The sequence below is a fragment of the Capricornis sumatraensis genome, chromosome 14 (genome assembly GCF_032405125.1).
Source record: "Capricornis sumatraensis isolate serow.1 chromosome 14, serow.2, whole genome shotgun sequence".
NCBI lineage: Eukaryota > Metazoa > Chordata > Mammalia > Artiodactyla > Bovidae > Capricornis > Capricornis sumatraensis.
In genome coordinates, this window is record NC_091082.1 from 72,863,916 (window position 1) to 72,886,338 (window position 22,423).

Below are 22,423 nucleotides of genomic sequence, written 5' to 3' on the forward strand. Positions count from 1 at the left end.
CCTTGAAGAAATAAGAAATGACCAGACCTGGGGACATAGTTCACTTGTTCTTCCCTTGTCTCCCCAGCTTGGTGGCATTGCCAAAGGGCGCCCACTCCAGTTCCATCATGGTCCCACATCAGTGGCAAGTGCTCAGCTTGCGTGTTTGTTGGGAATGAACACCCAAGTTGAGGATCAGTATGGACAGAAAAATCAGAAAGAAGGCATTTCTAGAAAGCTTCCAAAAGACTGAGGAGATAAAGACAGTCATGGTTAAACACACCCCCTTTAAAACATTTCAGAGTGCATTCTACGTGTGATGTTTCGAATGAAGATATTTCTAGCAGCACATTTCTCTAAAAGGAGAAAATAAAAGAGATGTGCTTACTCTCTTGCCCTAAGTGCCATATTTCAATTTTAAAGAGATTGTTCAACCCGAATGCGAGCTGCAACCAACCAACCTTCCTCGCCCTGGGCTAAAAGGACATCAATAATGAAACAACACCAGATTTGATTATTGACTGTCAAGTCTGTGTATAAAAATCTAGTGACTGAGTCCACATTGTAAAATAATTGTACCGTGACAACACTAATGCTTGTATTAACTAGACAGCCTGGGGGTTACTATTAAAGCAGCAACTTCCCCTCATTTACTCTGACTTCTGGTGGGAAGAGGTTACAGAAGAGTATCGGAGAGAGCCTAAGGGTTGGGAGCTAAATTTAGAATTAGCTAGGATTCATTGGAGAAATGAAGGAAGAGACGATAAATGAAAAAAGAAGTCAGTTCTTTTCCACCAGTCATCAAATTAAAAGCTCCTATATGGGAAAACATAAAAAGATTTTTAAGCACACTTTAAAAAATTACAATAGATGCAGCAGAATTGATTTTTTTATAAAAATATGTATAGTATGAGAAAATTTTTTTTTCATATGAAGAGTTCCTAGGCAGGAGAATGAAAGATGCTGTGGTCGCTCTTACTTCCCTTCCACCAGCAAGCTCCCTGATTTACAATGCTGTGTTAGTTTCTGCTGTGGTGCAAAGTGAATCCATTATACATATATCCACTCTTTTTTAGATTCTTTTCCCATCTAGGTCATTACAGAGTGCCATAGGGTCTTGAAAAATGAAATCAAGATGATAAGCAAATATGAGAGCCAGAGAGAGGGGGGCCATTGCTTGACCACCTCAATCCCTTTGGCCCAAGGTCAGATTCAAGCCAATAAATGCTGGGCCTGCAGACAGGTGTTCTCTCTATCGGTAGTGCATTCCTGCCATCCCTCTGACACAGGGACCCCCCTCTCACTGCCTTGCTCCTACATGAATGTTGGTTAGGCTTCATATGGCATGTTGTTGTTGTTGTTCAGTCACTCAGTCGTGGCCAACTCTTTGTGACCTGATGGACTGCAGCACACCAGGCTTCCCTGTCCTTCACTGTCTCCCGGAGTTTGCTTAAACCCATGTCCATTGAGTCGATGGTGCCATCCAACCATCTCATCCTCTGTCACCCCTTCTCCTCCTGCCCTCATTTTTCTCAGCCCCAGGGTCTTTTCCAGTGAGATGACTCTGCATCAGGTGGCCAAAGTATTGAGCTTCAGCTTCAGCATCAGTCCTTCCAATGAATATTCAGGGTTGATTTCCTTTAGGATCGACTGGTTTGATTTTTTTGCAGTCCAAGGGACTCTCAAGAGTCTTCTCCAGCACCACAGTTCAAAAGCATCAATTCTTTAGTGCTTGGCCTTCTTTATGGTCCAACTCTCACATCCATACCTGACTACTGGAAAAACCATAGCTTTGACTGTATGGACCTTTTGTCAGCAATGTGCCATCTCTGCTTTTTAATATGCTGTCTAGGCTTGTCATTTCTTCCAAGGAGCAAGCACTTTTTAAAATCCATATGTTTACTTATCCATAATAAGTAAAGGATATGTCTAAAAAATAGTTGCATTCTACTGTATCCATTCAGAAAGACATTTTCTCCTAATTTATTCTGATTCTTTAGGACATCATGGTCCAGGCTCTCAAGTTTCAGTTTCATTCCCTTCAAGAAAAGTGCACCACTGCCTAGCCCATGTCTGCATTAATAGCTATATCAGCTTTCCTTTGCTTGTGGAGAAAGATACCTTTATTTTGGAATGTCAACCCATCCATTATTTGTAGCAAAAAAGTAAAAGCGCTTATTTATATCCATAGTCCATCCTTTTAATTAGTAACCCTAAACCTTCTTTATTTTCCATTTAGTCACCGCCATTCCCTACTGTTGGCTAAGCCAAAGATCTGGCTGTCATCCTTCATGGTACTTTTCCGTCTCCTGTGTGCACCCAGTTGACCTCACATGTTTTCTATTCTTCTATTCTCATTTTGCATTTGGAATTTTTCTTCACGTATCTGCAGTTGCTCCCTGAGGCTAGGAATCTCATTGATCTTTTCTTACTGTTATCCTCCAAGGTGCCTAGTACCTAGTGGACGCTCAGTGATTTCTTGACAACCCTCAAATCTGTTCCCTTGTCTCTTAATTCCCAGAGTAATTGGTTATCTTATCAACACAAGCTGGCATGTGGTATGCACTTCCTGCACAGCAGGCAACCCAGGGAAGTAGGTGCAGCTTTCCCCCCCATTTCATAAGTAAAGAAGCTGCAGCATGGTGGTTACGTTAATCTGCTCAAGGCGACACAGTAGAAAGTGGAGCGGCAGTAAGACCCCAGAACCCATACTCTTGTTATCTGCTGGGCTCTCCCCTCTTGTCTTGTTAGCTTCTCAGAGAATCTCTTCTAATTTGCTGATACAAACAAGCTTTCTGATCCCCCATCTTTTTTTTTAATTGGAGTATTACTGTTTTACAATGTTATATTAATTTCAGGTGTATGACATAGTGATTCAATATTTTTATAGATTATACTCCATTTAAAATGTTTATAAAAATATTGGCTATATTCCCTGTGCTGTACCTTACACCCTTGTATCTTATTTATTTTATAGCTACTAATTTGTACCTCTTAATCCTCTTCCCCTGTTTTGTGCCCCCCTCCCCCACCCAGCTTCTCTGATTCCATCTTCTCTGATTTCATCTTTGAAACACAATTCGGACATGACAGAAGCTTCATGAACCCCTTCAGTAGTTCCACCTTGTTTCAAAATCTAAGTGCCCAGCATGAGCCCCTTATAGGCCAGCCCTTGCCCACCTCACCACCTCGTCTTTCACACCCCCTGCTGATACCTGGCACTCTCTCTGGATCTGCCAGGCTCCATATAGCTCTGCACACCTGGTTCTCTTCTCTCCCTGCCAGGTATACATTCTTCCCACTTCAAGACCCAACCCTGCCTTTCCTTCTCCAGGAAACTTCCCTGATCCCTCCTTGGAATTGTCATTGCAGGTGCTTGCAACACACATACGTCTGTCTCTTTTTGAAGTCTCTTCTCTTTGTTTTTAGTGGATAGGGATCATACCTTTGATTCCCCAGCACAGCCTGCCACAGAAGTACCATGAAATAGCGATTTAGTGAAGAATGGGCCGTTGTGTTTCTCTGCGGTGGTTTTCCACTAGTACTTTTTAGTTTATGTTTCTCTCTGTATGTGACTATTCATGGAGAGCCGTGGACCTGCGTTTTGATATTGGTTTGGCCTCAGTTAATGGAGTTTTACAGATGTGATAGGCTGAATAATGACCCCCCCGCAACCTTCCAGTTTGTCTACATCCTAATTCCTAGAACCTGTGAATATGTTCATTTACATGGAAAAAAGGAAGTAACTTTGATTAAATTAAGGATCTTGACATGGAGAGATTATTCTGAATGATCACAAGGATCCTTACAAGAGAGATGCAGGAAGATAAGAATTAGGAAAAAAAGATATAAAGAAGGAAGCAGAGGTCAAAGAAGAGAGATGCTAAGGGGTTGACTTTGAAAATGAATAAAGGGGGCATCAATAACAATAATAATGCAGATGGTGACTGCAGCCATGAAACTGAAAGACGCTTACTCCTTGGAAGGAAAGTTATGACCAACCTAGACAGCATATTCAAAAGCAGAGACATTACTTTGCCAGCAAAGGTCCGTCTAGTCAAGGCTATGGTTTTTCCTTTGCTCATGTATGGATGTGAGAGTTGGACTGTGAAGAAGGCTGAGTGCCGAAGAACTGATGCTTTTGAACTACGGTGTTGGAGAAGACTCTTGAGAGTCCCTTGGTCTACAAAGAGATCCAACCAGTCCATCCTAAAGGAGATCAGTCCTGGATGTTCATTGGAAGGACTGATGCTAAAGCTGAAACTCCAATACTTTGGCCACCTCATGCGAAGAGTTGACTCATTGGAAAAGACCCTGATGCTGGGAGGGATTGGGGGCAGGAGGAGAAGGGGACAACAGAGGATGAGATGGCTGGATGGCATCACCGACTCAATGGACATGGGTTTGGGTAAACTCTGGGAGTTGGTGATGGACAGGGAGGCCTGGCGTGCTGTGATTCTTGGGGTCGCAAAGAGTTGGACACGACTGAGCAACTGAACTGAACTGAGCTGAAAGGGGGCATGAGTCAACAGAAGCAGCCTCCAGAAGCTGGAAAGGAAATTCTTTCTTAGAGCCTCCAGAAGGAAAAAAGACTCAAACACCAATTTTAGACTTTGACCTCCAAATTTATATTTTATTGAATAGGTCTGTGGTAATTTGTTAAGCAGTGGTAGGAAATCTATATATATTTTGGTACCTTGAAACATGGCAGTGCTGTAATAAATACCTAAAAATGTGGAAGTGACTTTGAAATTGGGAAGTGGACAGAGACTAGAAGAATTTTGAAGAGCTAATAGAAAAAGCCTAGATTGCCTTGAACAGCTAACAGAAGTGTGGATATTAAAGACTGCTAGTGAGGGTTCAGAAGGAAATAAGGTATATATTATTTGAAACTGGAGAAAAGGAAACCACTGTTATATAGTAGCAAAAAGCTTAGCTGAATTGTGTCCTACGGGACTGTGGCAAGCAGAATTTGTAAACAGTGAACTTGATTATTTAGCTGAGAAGATTTCCAAGCAGAGTGTTGAAGTCACAGCCTGCTTTATTCTTGCTGATTATCGTAAAATGGAAAAGAAAAGAGATAAATTGAGGGGAAAGCTGTTCCTTAATCAAAAAACCAAGATTTGATTATTTGGGAAATTCTCAGCCTATCCATATTGCAAAAGACACTAAAACTTGGAGATTCACTACCAGGAAAGCTTGCTCTGGAGAGAAAGCCAAGAATGTAACTGAACAATATTGTGCTCGTTTCTGGAAAGGATTAAAAAGTCAGAGTATTTAATCACACAGATGTCTCTCTGAATAGACTTGGCATGTGATTTAGGCATGAATTCCCTCAGCCATCTCAGCCAAAGCCAGGAATAGAGGTGAGATTATCCAGGAAAGATCTGTGCAGGAACCTCCTGCATTATGGAGTGAGTACCATGATATACACAGGAGACCCATGAGGATCTCAAGGAAGTTATACCAACAGAAATACTGCTCCTTTGAACTAAAATGAACAGAGAGTGAACTGAAAGAAGGTTGTTGCACTCCCAACCTTCTATAGGCAGGAAACAATCTGATAAGAAAAACTCAGCTGCAACCCTGTGCTCCCTTCAAGAACAAAGGAAGAAAGACTACAAACTAGGAGCCACAGGCCCAGAGGGAAAGTCTTAAACCACAGAGGATTATTCCAGCACCTTAAACCCTGATGGAGTTTGCACAGATTTTGAAATTGCTTGGGACTGATGAATCCCTTTTCCCTTCCATTTTCTCCTTTTTTTCAATGGGATCACCTAAAGCTGTTATTTTCTGTCTATACCATCATTTGTTTTATATAACTTGTTTCTAGTTCCACAGGTTCACAGATGGAAAGGAATTCTGCCATAGCATAGATTATAGCCAGAGCCTCATTTGTATGTAATTTAGATCATTTAGGTAGTGAGATAATTATATAATGGAAGTTTTAAGATGATGAAATTTAAATAAGACTTGAAACTTGAACTGATACTGTAGAGAGATGAGATTTAGGCACCATGGGATGAAGTGCAGGTATTTAGCATGTGGGATAGGTGTAAATCTTTGGGGGCCAGAGGGGCACTGTGGTAGGCTAAACAAAGGCCCCCTCCAAAAGTGTCTACATCCTAATCCATGGAACCTGTAAATATGTTATCTTCATGGGAAAGAGGATTGAATTAAGAATCTTGACCTGGAAAAATTGTCTTGAATTGTGTGAGTGGGCACGATATAATTACAAGGATCCTTGTAAGGGTGAGGAAGGAGAATCTGAGTTAGAAAAAGAAGGTTTAAGAAGTGGAGGTCAGAGAGGAGAGAAGATTCTAGACTGCTGCTTTGAAGATGGAGGGAGTGACCATGAGCCAAGGAATGTAGGTGAAATCTAGAAGCTGGAAAAGCAAAAGGAACAGGTTCTATCCTAGAGCCTAGAAAGGAAGGCAGCCCTGTAGACTGTTTTTAGGCTTCTGCCCTCCAGAAATGGAAGATAATAAATTTGTGTTCTTTTAAGTTAGAGCCTAGAAAGGAAGGCAGCCCTGTAGATTGTTTTTAGACTTCTGCCCTCCAGAAATGGAAGATAATAAATTTGTGTTCTTTTAAGTCACTAATTTGTGTTCATTTGCTATAGCAGCAATAGGGAATCACTGCACCAGATTTTCTGGACACTGACAAATTTGGAATTAAAGAGAGTTGTGGGTATATCAGCTAGATCAGGAATGCTGGAGTCTGATTTTTGGCTGGCTTGTACACCACAGTGAGTGCCAGAAAAAAGATCATGCCTCTAAGAAAAACTAGATCATTTAAGTTTTTGTTTTTAGCTTTGACATTTACAGTTTCTTAACTTAGTGAGGAAAACCTGTCAAGATTTTGGTTCATCACAGGCAAAGTTTAGCAATTCTGCGCAAATGGTGGTTTTTTATTTGTTAAAGTATTAAAGATGTGATGGATGATATGTTTCTTTGTTCTAATATTTTGTTAACTTTGATGAAATATACTTTGAATTTTTTGCCTGTGTTTCTACCCACCATAAAAATCTAGCAAAAAATATGTTTGTTTGTGGCTACTCAGCTCTTAAATACCATCTTTTAGGGACCATAGTTCATTAATAGTTGGATTCTTAAAATCTTTGGTCTTTTTATTATGGATCACAATGGCTATGATTCACATCCCTATGTGTTTTGTTGTATTTGATGATTGGAAAGGAGAAGTGAAAATAGAAAAATTAAGGGGTGTGTGGGTGTGGGTGCAGTTTTCTGAGTGGGGAATAAACCACACATTTTTGCCTTTATTCTGTCTTACTGTGTCCAGGTAGCATTTAACATAATATACTAATGTCAGCTAACCATAGTTTCAGCTTTGTTTTGAAATCTCAACTCTGGCATTTTGGACCAATTTAAACTTTCAATAACTTTTTTTTCATGTTGAGTAAAAATAAGATGTTTAATGGATTTACCCATCAGACTGTCTGGAAAGGAAGATCACAGTGATTAATGTTAGGTAGTTCTTGATAAAAAATAATAATAATAACTGTAAAAAATAGCGTTATGGTCATTATTAGGGCTATTTTTAAGTGTTTTATTGGAATATAATTTTTTTACAATGTTGTGTTAGTTTCTGCCCATATCCCATCTCTCTTGGACCTCCCTCCCTCCACCATCCCACGCCTCTGGGTCATCACAGAGCACTGAGCTGAGCTCCCTGTGCTGGGCAGCAGCTTCCCACGAGCTTTCTGTTTTACACTTGTAGTGTATTTCTGTCAGTGCTACTCTCCCAGTTCAGCTCACTCTCCATTCCCGTCCACGTCCACTGGTCTGTTCCCTATGTCTGTGTCTATTCCTGCCCTGCGAATCAGTTCATCAGGACCATTTTTCTAGATTCCACATACATGCCTTTGTTTCTCTGACTTCACAACATTCCAGTTTTTCTCCTTCCAAGCACGTAGTAGGATTGTACATTCCCCAGTCTCTTGAATTTCAGTGTGGTCCTGTGACATGCTTTGGTGGAGTAAATATGAACATTTAACTGGTGTTCACCTGTGTTCTCCCCTCCCCTGTCATGTTGATTATGAGAGCACATGTTGACATGGGGCCTCCACTAGCCTGAGTCCCTGAGTGATTAGAATGAGCTGAGCCCCTCTGCCAGCTTGCACTGGATGTGCAGCAGGTGTAATTCATAAACTTATATATTATTAAACTACTGATACAAGGAGGTGTTGTTTTATTGCAGTAAAACCTACCCAGTCCTAACTGAAACAAGCATCTAGGTCAAAAACTAAATATGGTCCCCTCACCACAAAAACCTGGAGATACATCATCTTGTTGAAAACATCCTTAACTTATAATTCTCAGTGTGATTTATAACAACATTATAGCTTGTTTCTTTTAATTCCTGACATAGTAACTGATGTGAAGAGCCAACTCATTGGAAAAGACCCTCATGCTGGGAAAGATTGAAGGCAAAAGGAGAAGGGGGTGGCAGAGGATAAGAAGGTTAGATAGCATCACCAATTCAATGGACATGAGTTTGAGCAAACTCTGGGAGATAGTGAAGGACACGGAAGCCTTGCATGTTGCCATCCACGGGTTCACGAAGAGTCAGACAAGACTTAGTGAATAAACAACAAAATAGTAATTTAGTGACTTGGTTCTCGGTTTGTTGGTAAACAAAGAAATCTGAGCAATTTCTTACAACTCTATTTACTTTTTAAAGATTATTTTAAATGTTTCCATATACCTTGTGAAACAACTATGTGAAATATATTATGTGCTTTAAAACTTATTTGCTCCACTTAACATTTACTTGATATAAAATGAGGTCCATGGTAATATTTTAATTTATAGAAAAAGAATTTCCATAAATCTGAGACTTGCCATGCCAATTTTATCAGTACTAAGTAATTCTAACAAAATACTAATAATTCTAATAATCTCTGTGGACATGTAATTTATTACATTGACCTCACGTAATTATGATACAAGTGGGCCCATATCAACAGTTGCATTGGTTCACCTCGGCCTTGTCATTTGCTAACATCCAGAAATTCTGTTGGAATCAATGTGGCTCAGCTGATCACCATCACTAAGAAGATGGAAGATAAAATTCCTTTATATCTGAAGGAGGTGGTGTCCTGTCTTATGCTAATATCACTGAAGAAATCACACATAAAACATCAAATGAGGTTGTATTCTCTAAGAGTATATCCTATAGGATACTGCCCCAAAGCTGGAATGATCGTTCATTATTCACAGTTGAACATATTCTCATTTTTAAAATGTAGGTGTATCCCACCCCTCTCCCCCCGCCCAAAACCCCTCTGAATTCTTGTTAACGTATTGGGTTGGCCAAAAAGTTCGTTCATAGTTTTCTGCACCATCCTATGGACAAACCCGAACAAGATTTTTGGCTAACCCAATACTTACCTTTTCTAGCTTTCAGGGACTTTCTGAAATGCAGTGGTTGAAATGTACACACACACTGAGTCTGTGTGGAGAGAGAAACCCGCTGAGTTTGTATATAGTGCTTCTGTATCTTTTCTCTGAGGCAGCCCCTCATTAGCAGTCCCAGAAGCTAGTACTCCAAACTCCATTATTTTTCTCCAGCCCTTCAGCTTCCTCCATCTATCAGGCCCCTGGGATTTCTTTATAAAAGAGAATTTCCCGCTGTTGGGCCCAGAAAAAAAAGAAAATGAAATCCCTCTTCACACTTCCAACCCAGACCAACTCTGGAAACTTCCCTGCAATCAGACTCAGGCAAAGAAGTGACAGGAGCAAAGCTCCTTCCCTTACCAGCAGGAGGCGGGGTACTGTCTTCCACTGCCCAAAGGCATTGTGCTGCTTTCTTTAGAATTAAGGAGCTAAAGGTCGAGAGGATTTTTTAAAGAAGCTGTCTGTTTCTCTTGGTATTCTGGCTTTCCCTTTGGGAGATACCCCCCAGGGGTTGAGAGCAGCAGGATAAATATATTTCGGTTTCAGTTCAGTTCAGTCGCTCAGTCGTGTCTAACTCTTTGCGACGCCATGGACCGCAGCATGCCAGGCCTCCCTGTCCATCACCAGCTTCCGAAGTCCACTCAAACTCATGTCCGTTGAGTTGGTGATGTCATCCAAACACCTCATCCTCTGTCATCCCCTTCTCCTTCTGCCTTTGATCTTTCCCAGCATCAGGGTCTTTTCAGATGAGTCAGCTCTTTGCATCAGGTGGTCAAAGTGTTGGAGTTTCAGTTTCAACATCCGTCCTTCCAGTGAACACCCAGGACTGATCTCCTTTAGGATGGACTGGTGGGATCTCCTTGCAGTCCATATTTCAGTTTGATGGTCTCCAAGTAGGGCTTCCTAAGTGGCACAGTGGTAAAGACTCTGCCTGCCAGTGAGGGAGATGCAGGTCACATGGCTTTGATTCCTGGGTCAGAAAGGTCCCCTGGAGAAGGAAATGGCAACCCACTCCAATATTCTTGCTGGAGAATTCCAGACAGAGGACCCTGGAGGGCTATAGTCCATAGGATCACAGAGTCAAACATAGCTGAGCATGCCTGCATACAACATGAGAGAAGCTAAGAAGAGAGTTTACCTAGACACTGACAAGTGTGTTCTGTTCATAAAGAAGTAAAATTATTCAAAGCAAAGGAGAAGTTGTTTGATTTGCTGTTTAAATAAACCTGTCACTACCTGATGTTAGTTTGCAAGCATTTTTGAGAAATGGATGCTTTTTTGCAGCATCAGTCAAAAGCCCCCAAATGTAGAGTTCAAGGGATTGCTGCTCTGGGAGGCGTTGCTATTGACCCCCAAGGCAACTCTGCAGAAACCCAAGGCCCAGTTTGAAAACTGCTCTGTGGAAGGCCAAGACGGGGAATTCCGAGCATAGAAGTTTCTTTTCTCTGGAATACAAGTCCTCCAACTTTTTTGAGCTAACAATCATCTAGGATTCTTGTTTAAAATGCAAATTCCTGGGTCCAATCCCAGAGAGGCACACCTAGGAGGTAGTGCATAGCGTCTGGCAGTCTGTATTTTAACAAGCATTCCAGATGATTCTGATACCAGTATCGATAGATCATAAAAACACAGCTCTACCAACTGCCTGCTGAAAGGAAAGAAAGAAAAGAAAGGGGTTCCCTGGTGGCTCAGACGGTAAAGCATCTGCCCGCAATGCGGGAGACCTGGGTTTGATCCCTGGGTCTGATCCTTGGGTCAGGAAGATTCTCCTGGAGAAGGAAATGGCAACCCACTCCAGTACTCTTGCCTAGAAAATTCCATGGATGGAGGAGCCTGGTGAGCTACAGTCCCTGGCATCACAAAGAGTGGGATAGGACTGAGCAACTTGCCTGCTGAGGGCCCCTTTAATGGCTTCATCTTAACCCCACTTGGTCCCAGTTTATTTTAGGTACTTAGTTTATGAATGTCAAATGCCATTAAAATGGTTTTTTTCTTGCCACGGGAAGTAATATCTTTGTTACCTCTTCCGTCATCTCCCAGTTTAACTCTCTGCTCCTATTCCTGGAGCACCCCCGAGGTGGCATGGCTCTCTGCCCTCCCAGTCGGATCTGCTCCACCTGAGACTCTCTGAGCCTCAGCCTTCCTCCAGCCTTCTTGGTTTTGTTTGGTTGTTTTTTCAAAGGCAGATCTCTCTAAACATCTCCTCCAACAAACAAACCCGAAGTGGAAGTCAAGTGCAAATATAAAATTGACTTTTTAAAAGATGTATTTATTTAGTTTTTGGCTGTGCTGGGTCTTCACTGCCGTCCACTGGCGTGGTAAACAGGAGCTACTCTCTAGCTTGCGGCACTCACGCTTCTCACGGCGGTTGTTCCTCTTGTTGCGGAGAACCGGGTCTAGGCACACGGGCTTCAGCATTTGTGGCACACAGGCTCAGTAGTTGTGGCACAGGCCCCGTTGCTCCGAAGCGTATGAGATCCTCCTCGACCAGGCGTGGAACCAGTGTCTCCTGCACTGGGAGGCAGATTCTTCACTCCTAGACCACCAGGGAAGCCCTAAGACGGACTTTTGGTGCAAATACAGCGAATCTGTAAGCCCATAAATGTAGCAAGGTGTAGGTGTTCTGATAGATACAAAGAACAAATCCAAATAAGTCACATTTGTAAAATAAATAAAGCCCACAATGAAACACCCACTTGAATGACTGTATAATCCAAAGGCAATACCAAGTGTTGGTGGGGAGGTGGAGAAACTGGAACCGTGAAAATGGTGCAGTCATTTTGGAAAACAGTTTGCTAGTATCTTAAATTGTCAAATATAAACTTACCATATAATCTAGCAATTCCACTCCTTGAAATCCACCCAAGAGAAATGAAAATATATGTCCACACAGACTTGTGTATGAGTGTTCATAGCAGCATTACTCATAATAGCCACAAACTGGAACCAATCCATATGTTCATTAATTTTGCATGCATAAACAAAACACAGTATATCCATATGTTGGAATATTATTTAGCAATTAAAGTAAATGATATACTGATATGCTAAAGTATAAAGTGATAATGCCAGATGCAAAAGCTTATATATTATATGATTCCTTTTATATGAATCTAGACAAAGCAAGTTTGTAGAGACAGAAAGTAGATCTGGGTTTGCTGAGAGCATAAATGTATGATGAAACTTTGGGAGCTGATAGAACTGTTCTAAAACTGAATTGTGATAATTACACACCTCTAAAAACTGACTAAATTATTTAAAGTGAAAATGTTAATCACTCAGCCATGTCTGACTCTTTGCAACCCCATGGACTGTAGCCAGTCAATCTTCTTTGTCCATGGAATTCTCCAGGCTGGAGTGGGTAGCCATTCCATTCTCCAGGGAATCTTCCTGACACAGGGATTGAACCCAGGTCTCCTGCATTGCAGGCAGATTCTTTACCATATGAGCCACCAGGGAGGCCCCCACTAAATCATTTAATCATACATTTATGCTAAGTCACTTCAGTCGTGTCCGACTCTGTGCAACCCCATAGACAGCAGCCCACCTGGCTCCCCCGTCCCTGGGATTCTCCAGGCAAGAACACTGGAGTGGGTTGCCATTTCCCTCTCCAATGCATGAAAGTGAAAAGTGAAAGTGAAGTCGCTCAGTCGTGTCCAACGCTCAGCGACCCTATGGACTGCAGCCCTCCAGGCTCCTCCGTCCATGGGATTCTCCAGGCAAGAGTACTGGAGTGGGGTGCCATTGCCTTCTCCTCTACATTTATAATGGGGAAATTTTATTGAATATATATTTTATCTCAATAAAGAAGGTAAATATTTTTTCTTAAAGTATATACCATAATTAAATAATCGACAATTCTTTGCTATACAAAAGAAATAGAAAGACCCTATAGTTCAAGTGTGGCCTGCAGACCCCTGGAGGTTCCTGAGACATTCTCAGGGAGTCTTCAAGGTCATTTTCCTGATAATAAAGAAGCTATTTGCCTTTTTCACTCTGTTGACATTGGCACTGACGGGGCAAAAGCAGTGATGGGCAAAATTGCTTGTGCCTTAGCACAAATCCAGGCACATCTTATTAGTAATCATAGTAGTACTATTATTATTTTTTATTGGAGTATAATTGCTTTATACTGCTGTGTTAGTTTCTGCTGTACAATGAAGTGAATTAGCTATATGTATACATATATCCCCTCTCTCTTGAACCTCCCTCTCGCCAGCCTTCCTGCCACCCCTTTAGGTCATCACAGAGCACAGAGCTGAGCTCCCTGTGTGATACAGCAGCTTCCCGCTAACTGTCTTATACATGGTGGAGTATGTATGTCAATCCTAATCACCAATTCATCCCACCCCCCTTCCCCTCCAGTGTCCACATGTCCATTCTATGCATTTGCATCTCTATTCCTGCCCTGCAAATCGGTTCATCTGTACTATTTTTTCAGATTCCACATGCATCTGTTAAAATGTGATGTTTGTTTTTCTGTTGCTGACTGACTTCCCTCTGTATGACAGACTCTAGGTCCATCCATATCTCTACCAATGACCGTACTTCATTTCTTTTAGAAATAACTCAGTAGAAATTAATTTTATTAACTCTTATGCCGTAGATGCATATCTTTTTATTTTTGAATAAATAAGATGGTTATCTCAGGAAAAGCACTTCTGCAGTTGATTGAGCTGCAAGCTGAACTAGCAGTTGTTTTTTTTTGAGTCACCATCTCTACTGAAGAATACTGGATATTCAGACTTGGGTATCTGGCAAATGTTTTCTCAGAAACAAATGAAGAGAGCCTGTTACTCCAAAGAAAACAATTGTCAGTTATCGTTGCTGCTTATAAAATTCAAATGTTAAACCAGAACTAGAAGTCTGGAGAACTTGTGTCCACCACCATAAGCCTGACAGCTTTTGTCAAGATTTTTCTTGTGAGATTGATGCTGATTTTAACAAATGTGATTTTTTTTCATATTGTATAATGAAATGTATCAAAATTTGGAGAATATAGGTAAGGGGTCTCGATACTAAAAAGTCTGAGGACTACTGACCTAGTGACTAATGGCATGAACCCTGGGCCCAGTCTGCATAGAGTCAATCCCAGTGCTATTACTTGTTAGTTATAGAATCCCAGTAAGTGCTTCGCCTGTCCATATCTCAGCTTCCTCATCTTTCAAATGGGGATAATAATGGTACACATCTCAGAGAGGTATGTGGGCACACAAATGAATTAATATGTGTATCCTTGTAAACATCAAAATGAGTTGATATATGCAAACCAGTTAAGACCTGACTTATAGTAAATGCTCCATGATTTGTTATTGATTTCTTGGGGAGTGGTAACTTGTAAAAAAAACAAATACATTATAAATACAAAACCTCTATATAATTATATATATATATATATATATATTTGTAACTGGGAAATCTCCAGCTTCTTTGCCCCTCGCCCTTGCCTCTGCCTCACCTTTGGTCCTCTCACTTCCTGGGAAGGCATGTCTGTACCTGATATCCTAAAGTATCTTTCCCATCTATTAAGTCTCTGTTATATTTGATGGGTGATTTTTCTTTTTAGCAACCACACAATACATTTTTAAGGAAGATTTGGCGAGACATATAATTATGGAGGGTAGTCTAATAAACTGAATAGAAATCGGATACAAGTATATGTCATTCTTAGAAGTCTCTTTCCTGCCTTAGCAGTGTTTAAAATTATGATGCATCATTTAAGTTCAAAAGAGTTTAGGAAATTATATGAATAGAGAAAAAGTATAAGGTTCTGTCTGTCATATCAAATAGATATTTTTTTCAAACAGAAAAAATCCATTTTCAATACTTAATCCAAGCAGACATAAAGTTTAGGGAGAAAATGACTCATTTGGAGGGAACCTACATCTTCAGTTCTTCAGAGAGACTACAGTTGAGCTATTTTTACCTCTAACTGTTTAAAAAAGTTAATGATGTGCTGACATCATTCATTTGTTCTACCAATATTTGATGAATGCCTCCCATGAAGTGCCAGGCTCCTAACCAGGCCCATAAAGAAGAGTTGTGTGTCCTGCCCTCCTGGAGGCAGTGCATTCAAGCTTCCTAATTGCTCTCCCACTTTCTCAGTACAAAAATAGATAGTTCATCTGTGGTTCTCTGACTGTATCAGCAGAGAGAACAGTATATATTTTATACTTTTCAGATGTTCATGAAAACAGTTTTGAGTTTAGTGTGAAGTAGAGAAGGTAAGCTAGACTGCAAAAGGATTGTAATGACTTTTTCTTCTCCTGGAGGATCACAGACAGAATTACCCTGTATTTTGGAGGACTGACATTTTACAGATATGCTCGTGTTTGATGGTAAATAGCAAACAGCCTAGCATGCAAGTCTCTCTGACTCTACATTTCACATGTAGTTTTTCTTACATGGCTTCTGCTATCCTAGGGGAAGCAGAAACTCTTGAAAGAGCTCATTTGAGGACCATTTGTTCTGTGCCCTCCCACATCACTCTGCCACTGGTGAGAATGGTGGGTTGGCCCACAGAACTTTTTACTCCTTGCCCTAGCCCAGGTGTTTAATTATTGCCACACCTCAGGCTGCTTGAGTGTATGTAGTCACCTGTTAAATGGGTTTAACATTTCATTTTGGTAGGTATATTTAGAGAACAAATTTTAAAGCCTTAAAATTTTTTACTGGACTATAACTGCTTTACAGTGCTGTGTTTCTGCTATATAACAATGTGAATCAGCCTTATATATGTGTGTATATATCTCCCCTCCCTCCTGAGTGTCCCTCCCACCCCCACCATCTCACTCATCTAGGTCATCACAGAGCTCCCAGCTGAGCTTGCTCTGCTATACAGCAGCTTCCCACTGGTTATCTGTTTTACACAGGGGAGTGTATACAATATTTGTTTTTCTCTTTCTAGCTTACTTCACTGTGTATAACAGGCTCTAGGTCCATCCACATCACTGCAGAGCAGTGGTACTATTGAGATAGCGTGCTTGCTGATAATATTTGCATTTTAAGATTTGAAAGTATTCCTTTCCTATGTGGCTGGTTGACAGGGAATAAGAGATCAGATCAGGCTAAAAGCCAAAGTACTTCCGGAATACAGGCTAGGTTGAGTTTTATTAATTTAATTGAATTCAATCTCAATATTCATCATTCGTGGAAAATATTAGCTATTTTTAGTCATGTCGCTGTCGCTGCAAGGGCCTTGTGCAAACTCTGTAACTTCAGTTGTCTTTCACAAACAAAATGCACAAAATTACTTATCCTGAGCAAGCAACCAATGACTGTGATTATACCGCTGTTGCTTTTTTTCACACTAGGATCTTCTGATCTCTGATTCTCTTTCTATTTTTAGCAACTCCGCCTAAAATTCAAATACTACTCACATGTAATTTTCTAAAAGGAGCCATTTTATAGTGTTATGAAAGTTCATTCTTCTTTTCACGATAGTGTTCCCTGTTAAAATACCTGGCAGTTCTACCTGTTCTATGTGAGATCTTTAAGGACTTCTGTCTGCATGAGATAACCGGCTGTAAAGGCTCCCAAACAAATTTCACATTTTGGTAATGAAAATTCATGCTCCTGTTTAATTGCTGATTCTTACCTTGTCTTTTCCATGTGTGTTTATGTGTTTCAGGAAAAAAGTGCCAGTTCAAATGTAAGACTTAAAACTAATAAAGAGATCCCAGGATTAGTTCATCAACCCAGAGCAAAGTAAGTTCCAGTTCCTCTTTGCCTGTTTTGTTTTGAGAGATAAAAACATTTTTAAAATGAGCTCCATTTTGCCTGCTGGATAACCAAGACTTAAGAAAAGGCCTCAGTAATTGAGACACATGATTTAGTCTAATGGAACATAATAGAGAGCCAAAGCAGACCCACAGTATATGACGGAGCTGACACTTCACATCAGCTTCACTTCACAATGACGGGAAGTATCTTCATGACCGTGGGGTAGTGAAGAACTTTGAATAAGTCACAAAGGATACAAATTGTAAGAAAAATGATTATTTTTTATGACTATGATAAAATTAAGAACTTCTACTTCTCAAAATATACTATAGGAGAGTAAAAGGCCACAAAATGGTGGAATATATTTATAAAACATATAATTAGCAGTAGTGGATTCTTTACCAGCTGAGCCGCAAGGGAAGCCCAGGAATACTGGAGTGGATTGTCATGCCCTCCTCCAGGAGATCTTCCCAACCCAGGGATTGAACCCAGATCTCCTGCATTGCAGGCCAGTTCTTTACTGACTGAGCTACCAGAGGAGCCCAAGAATGCTGGAGTGGGCAGCCTGTCCCTTCTCCAGGGGATCTTCTCAACCCAGGAATCAAACCAGGGTCTCCTGCATTGCAGATGGATTCTTTACCAACTGAGCTATCAGGGAAGCCCAGTGAGATTTCCAGGATATATGAATTAACTATGTGAGTCAAGAAGTAAAAGACAGAACTTACAGAAAAATAGGCTAAAGACATAAACAACCACTGACTGAAGAGGAAAATGAATAGCTGATGTGTCAGGAAAAACTACCATGTCACGCCATAAGACTGCCAAAACTACAGTAGTCTGTAGATAGAAAATGTTTACCAGGATGTGGGACAACCAGCACGCTTAACTCCTGGTGGTGGGAATATAAGCTGGTACAATTACTTTGGAAAACACTTTGCATTATCTAGCAAAATTGTACCTGGGCATACCTGGCTGCCTAGCGACTCCGCTCTCAGGTATATACCCTAGAGAAACTCTTATGGAGGTGTGCCAGTAGGCATACTTTGAAATATCCGTAGCAGCACTGTTTATATGAACTCTTAAAGTTCTTGAAAGGATGGGACTTCCCGGTGTCCCAGTGGTTAAGACTGCATTTCTACTGCATCAGACACAGGTTTGATCCCTGGTGGAGGAATTAAGATCCCACATGCCATGCAGCATGGCAAAAAAAAAAGAAAAAAAAACCTTTGAGATAAAACCCAAATGTCCATCAAACATAAAATGAATAACAGAAATGTAGTATAGTCTTATGATGGAAATACTACATATCAGTGAAAATAAATGACCTATAGCTACATAGATCGAGGTGGAGGGATCTCATGAAATGTCAGACTGTGCCAGTACAGTAAGTAGTAGTACCTGCCTATGTACAGTTTCATGCATATAAAAATTCAAGAACAGGCAGAACTAAGAAATACTTATATATACATATATTAAACATATGTATATACACATATTGCTCAGTCAACTGAGCCACTCTCAATTGGTAAAGAATTATCTGCCTGCGATGCGGGAGACCTGAGTTCAATTCCTGGGCTGGGAATATCCCCCGGAGGAGGGCATGGCAACCCACTCCAGTATTCTTGCCTGGAGAATGTCCATGCAGAGGAGCCTGGCAGGCTACAGTCCATGAGGTCGCAAAGAGTCGGGACACGGTGAGCGGTTAAGCACATATGATAAAACAATAAAGACAAACAAGGCAATGAAAAGGCATTAAATTCAGGATAGTGCTTCTTTTTCTTGGATAGAAGACAATGGAACCAGAGGTTCTATCTCTTAATCCAAGTTGTGGTTACATGCATGTTCCTTTAATTATTATTATTTAACAATGTATAAATAGCATTATGTTTCCTTTTCTGTGTGTTAAATATTGCACAATTAAAATATTAGAGAATAATGACTAGTTTTCTGTATTATTCTGAAGCTGAGTCTCTCATTGGTGATAAAATGCACTTTCTGTGACTTTGAAACTGCTTGTCCTTTCTTCAAAAAGGCTATTATCCCAAAGGCTGCAAATCTCTTTTGTGCTCTTCTGCCTAACTATGAACAAATTCCCTCAGGGTGCTGACCACATGAGTGAATCTGGTACAGTCACTCCCACCCCCAATAAGTTTAATGAGGACATATGTGTAAATAAACACCATAAGTGGGAAGAGTTGTGTTCTCTGATTCTTCCTGGGAAGGTGAGACAAAAATAACATCATCACTTTAACCTGGGTGACTGTCTGTAGAACTGCTGCTGCAATGGACACTGTGAGATGGTGGTCAGGACTCTTCAGGGGGCGGTCCATCAGCTCAGGGATTTAATTTCTTACTTCCAATGAGAACCAGACATTTTAAACTTGATTTATCATTTACAATGTCAGCCAATTTTTCTTCCCAATAATGGGAGAGCCAATTTTTTCACCCTCAGGTAAGTGTTATGCTATGATCACAACCTCCCTAATCAACTTCACTAGTAACCACTTTTATCTACACTAATTTTTTCTGCCTCTGGGGACAACAGATATCTGAAGATATCTATTGAATCATCTTTTCATCAAGCTGTTATATGTGTACTATTTTTAAATGCTCCTCTTATCTCTGAGTTCTAAAGAAAAGACTCTATTAAGGAGAACTAAGGAGAGTTTCTCTTCTCCTTTAGAGCAAACACTTATTTACTTAATTTTGACACACTGAAATAGCATGCTTTGCAGTCTGGCATGTGCTAAAGCTTCCAGAGAAGTTGATTAAATTGGCTCTTGTGTTTACACTAAAATTATGAAGAGAATCCCATTTTTCACACAGCATAATGCTTGTGTGTGTGTGTGTGTGTGTGTGTGTGTGTGTGTTTTAAACTGAATCAGATCATTGGGTTTCCAGAATTCAGCTAAGAAATCTTTCTGAAGGTCTGAGAGATTTACTTTTCCTACATACTGACCCATAGGATTCAGGAAATTATTATTTATTATGCAGTTGTATGGGCTTCCCTGGTGGCTCAGACAATAAAGAGTCCGCCTGCAATGAGGGAGACCTGTTCGATCCCTGGGTTGGGAAGATCCCCTGGAGGAAGGTATAGCAACCCACTCTAGTGTTCTTGCCTAGCGAATCCTTATGGACAAGGGAGCCTGGTGGGCTACAGTCCATGGGGTCACAAAGAGCTGGACACGACTGAGTGATGAAGCACAGCACATGCAGATGTATAAAAGGAATTTGTTTCCCCCTGAGTGGAGGGACAATCCCATACCTGCTAACAGCAGATTTATTAAGAATGAAGGCGAGTAGTGCTCACTCCTTCGTTTGATGCGCCACATAGAGTGCATTCTCACCGCCTTTGTAATCTCAGTCCAGTGAACTAATGTCTTGGAACTTTACTTTTCTCCAAAAAAAAATAGAGGTGAAAAATTCTATCTTATAGGACTGGGGCTTAAGTGAAATAATGTATCCCTGGTGCTTATTACAGTGTCTGACGCTTGGAAAGAACACCTTAGCAATTAGAAACAACCCAGAAATGCCCTTGGACAGGAAATTGGGTAAATGAACCACACTGTGTTCATACAGTGGAGCATTAGCAGCTGAAACGAATGCACTGCAGCAATACACGATGCTGGCTGCCCCCCAGCAGAACTAGCTCCTACTTCTAGCAACTAGAACAAAGAGTAAGTCCTGAAACATTGCACGGAGCATGATGCACACTATAAAGTTAACAACAACCAAAATAGGGACTTCTCTGGGGGTCCAGTGGTTAAAAATATGCAAGGGACACAGGTTCGATCCCTAGTCAGGGAACTAAGATCCTGCGTCCCGCAACTACTGAGCACACGTGCTCTAGAACCTGTACAGCACAGCCGACATGCTGCAACTGAGACCTGGCACAGCCAAATAGATAAATTAATTTTTTTTAATCTAAAATAAATCTGCTTTTTAAGCACACAGAGAGATGGAATAAAGGAAAGCGGGGACGTGATGTTTGAGGTGGAGGAACACACACATGGGTGGGAAGTAAGTAACCTCTAGGTTGTTGTTAAGATCCTAGCTTTGTTTTCTTTGTTTTGGTTTCATGGGTGCTTATTATTACTATTTTTTAAAAAGTAATCAACTGAAGAAATGCAAGTCATGGACTACTAGCAACGGTGTGTTCTGCTGTGAGGGTTAGGATTGCCCCACTTCCCTGAGGTTTCATGCTCAGATTGTATAGACAGTCTGAGGTCCTTCACCTTTGATCTCAAGCACGCGATAAGGACCCCTGAGCCTGTGTGTCCTCCTTTGCAGGGATGGCAGACACATTTGCAGAGTCGCTTTTACTAGAGAATTCTCTTGTCCATGCAATGTGCATATGTCTGAGTACTAACCAAACATCCTCGTTTCCATGCTTTGATATTTCCAATAATGGAGTTAATGAAAGTGAGTAACAATCACAGAACGTTAGTGCCAAAAGGACCTCAGAGACCTGTTCGCTGTTTTAAAATGAGGAATCTGAGGCCTGCACCTCACCCATGCTAACAAATGGTGCTGTCTCTATGAGGATCACGAATCACATGAATTTAAATAGAGACCACTTGATTAACTAATTAAATATTCATTACTCTCCGGTTGTATCCCAGGCGATAAATGCTAAAAATTCTAACCCAAAAATTTCCACAGGGAACACAAAACCCTAATAGTGCCATCTCTATGAAGTATCTTGGAGTTTCCTAGGGAAACTAATGGCACTAATGATAAAGAACCCACCTACCAATGCAGGAGACATAAGAGATGCGGGTTCCATCCCTGGGTCAGGAAGATCCCCTGGAGAAGGAAATGGCAACCCACTCCAGTATTCTTGCCTGGAGAATCCCAAAGACAGAGGAGACTGGTGGGCTACAGTCTGTAGGGTCACAAAGAGTCAGACACAACTGAAGTGACTCAGCAGGCAGGCAGGCATTACATAAATGTGTTGTTTGCTCAGTCATGTCTGACTCTGTGTGACCTCATGGGTTGTAGCCTACCAGGCTCTTCTATCCATGAGATCTTCCAGGCAAGAATACTGGAGTGAATAGCCATTCCCTTCTCCAGGAGATCTTCCCGACCCAAGGATCGAACTGGGTCTAAGATTTATATATAAATATCTTCATGCCTTTCCTGTCTGGGACCCAGAGCTGTTCAACAAACTCATCACTGAAAACTTGGCTAAGAACAGGAAGGATGCCCCCAAAAGTGTCTGAGCAGCCATGGTGGGTACCAGAATATTCATGTTTCCCACTAACAAGAATCCTCCCGGGCTCTCCTTTGGAGCCTGTTTATGC

At 41.0% G+C, this 22,423-nt stretch overlaps 1 protein-coding gene across 1 annotated transcript in view; it reads left to right on the forward strand.

Annotated features, from left to right (window-relative positions):
- The window catches only part of C14H1orf21 (chromosome 14 C1orf21 homolog), a 240,189-nt gene that overhangs the window by 194,889 nt on the left and 22,877 nt on the right, over window positions 1-22,423 (forward strand). Inside the window, exon 4 of the mRNA XM_068986246.1 lies at window positions 17,029-17,105. Within this exon, the coding sequence (XP_068842347.1) occupies window positions 17,029-17,105 (77 nt within the window). The remainder of the gene's footprint in view (window positions 1-17,028; window positions 17,106-22,423) is intronic.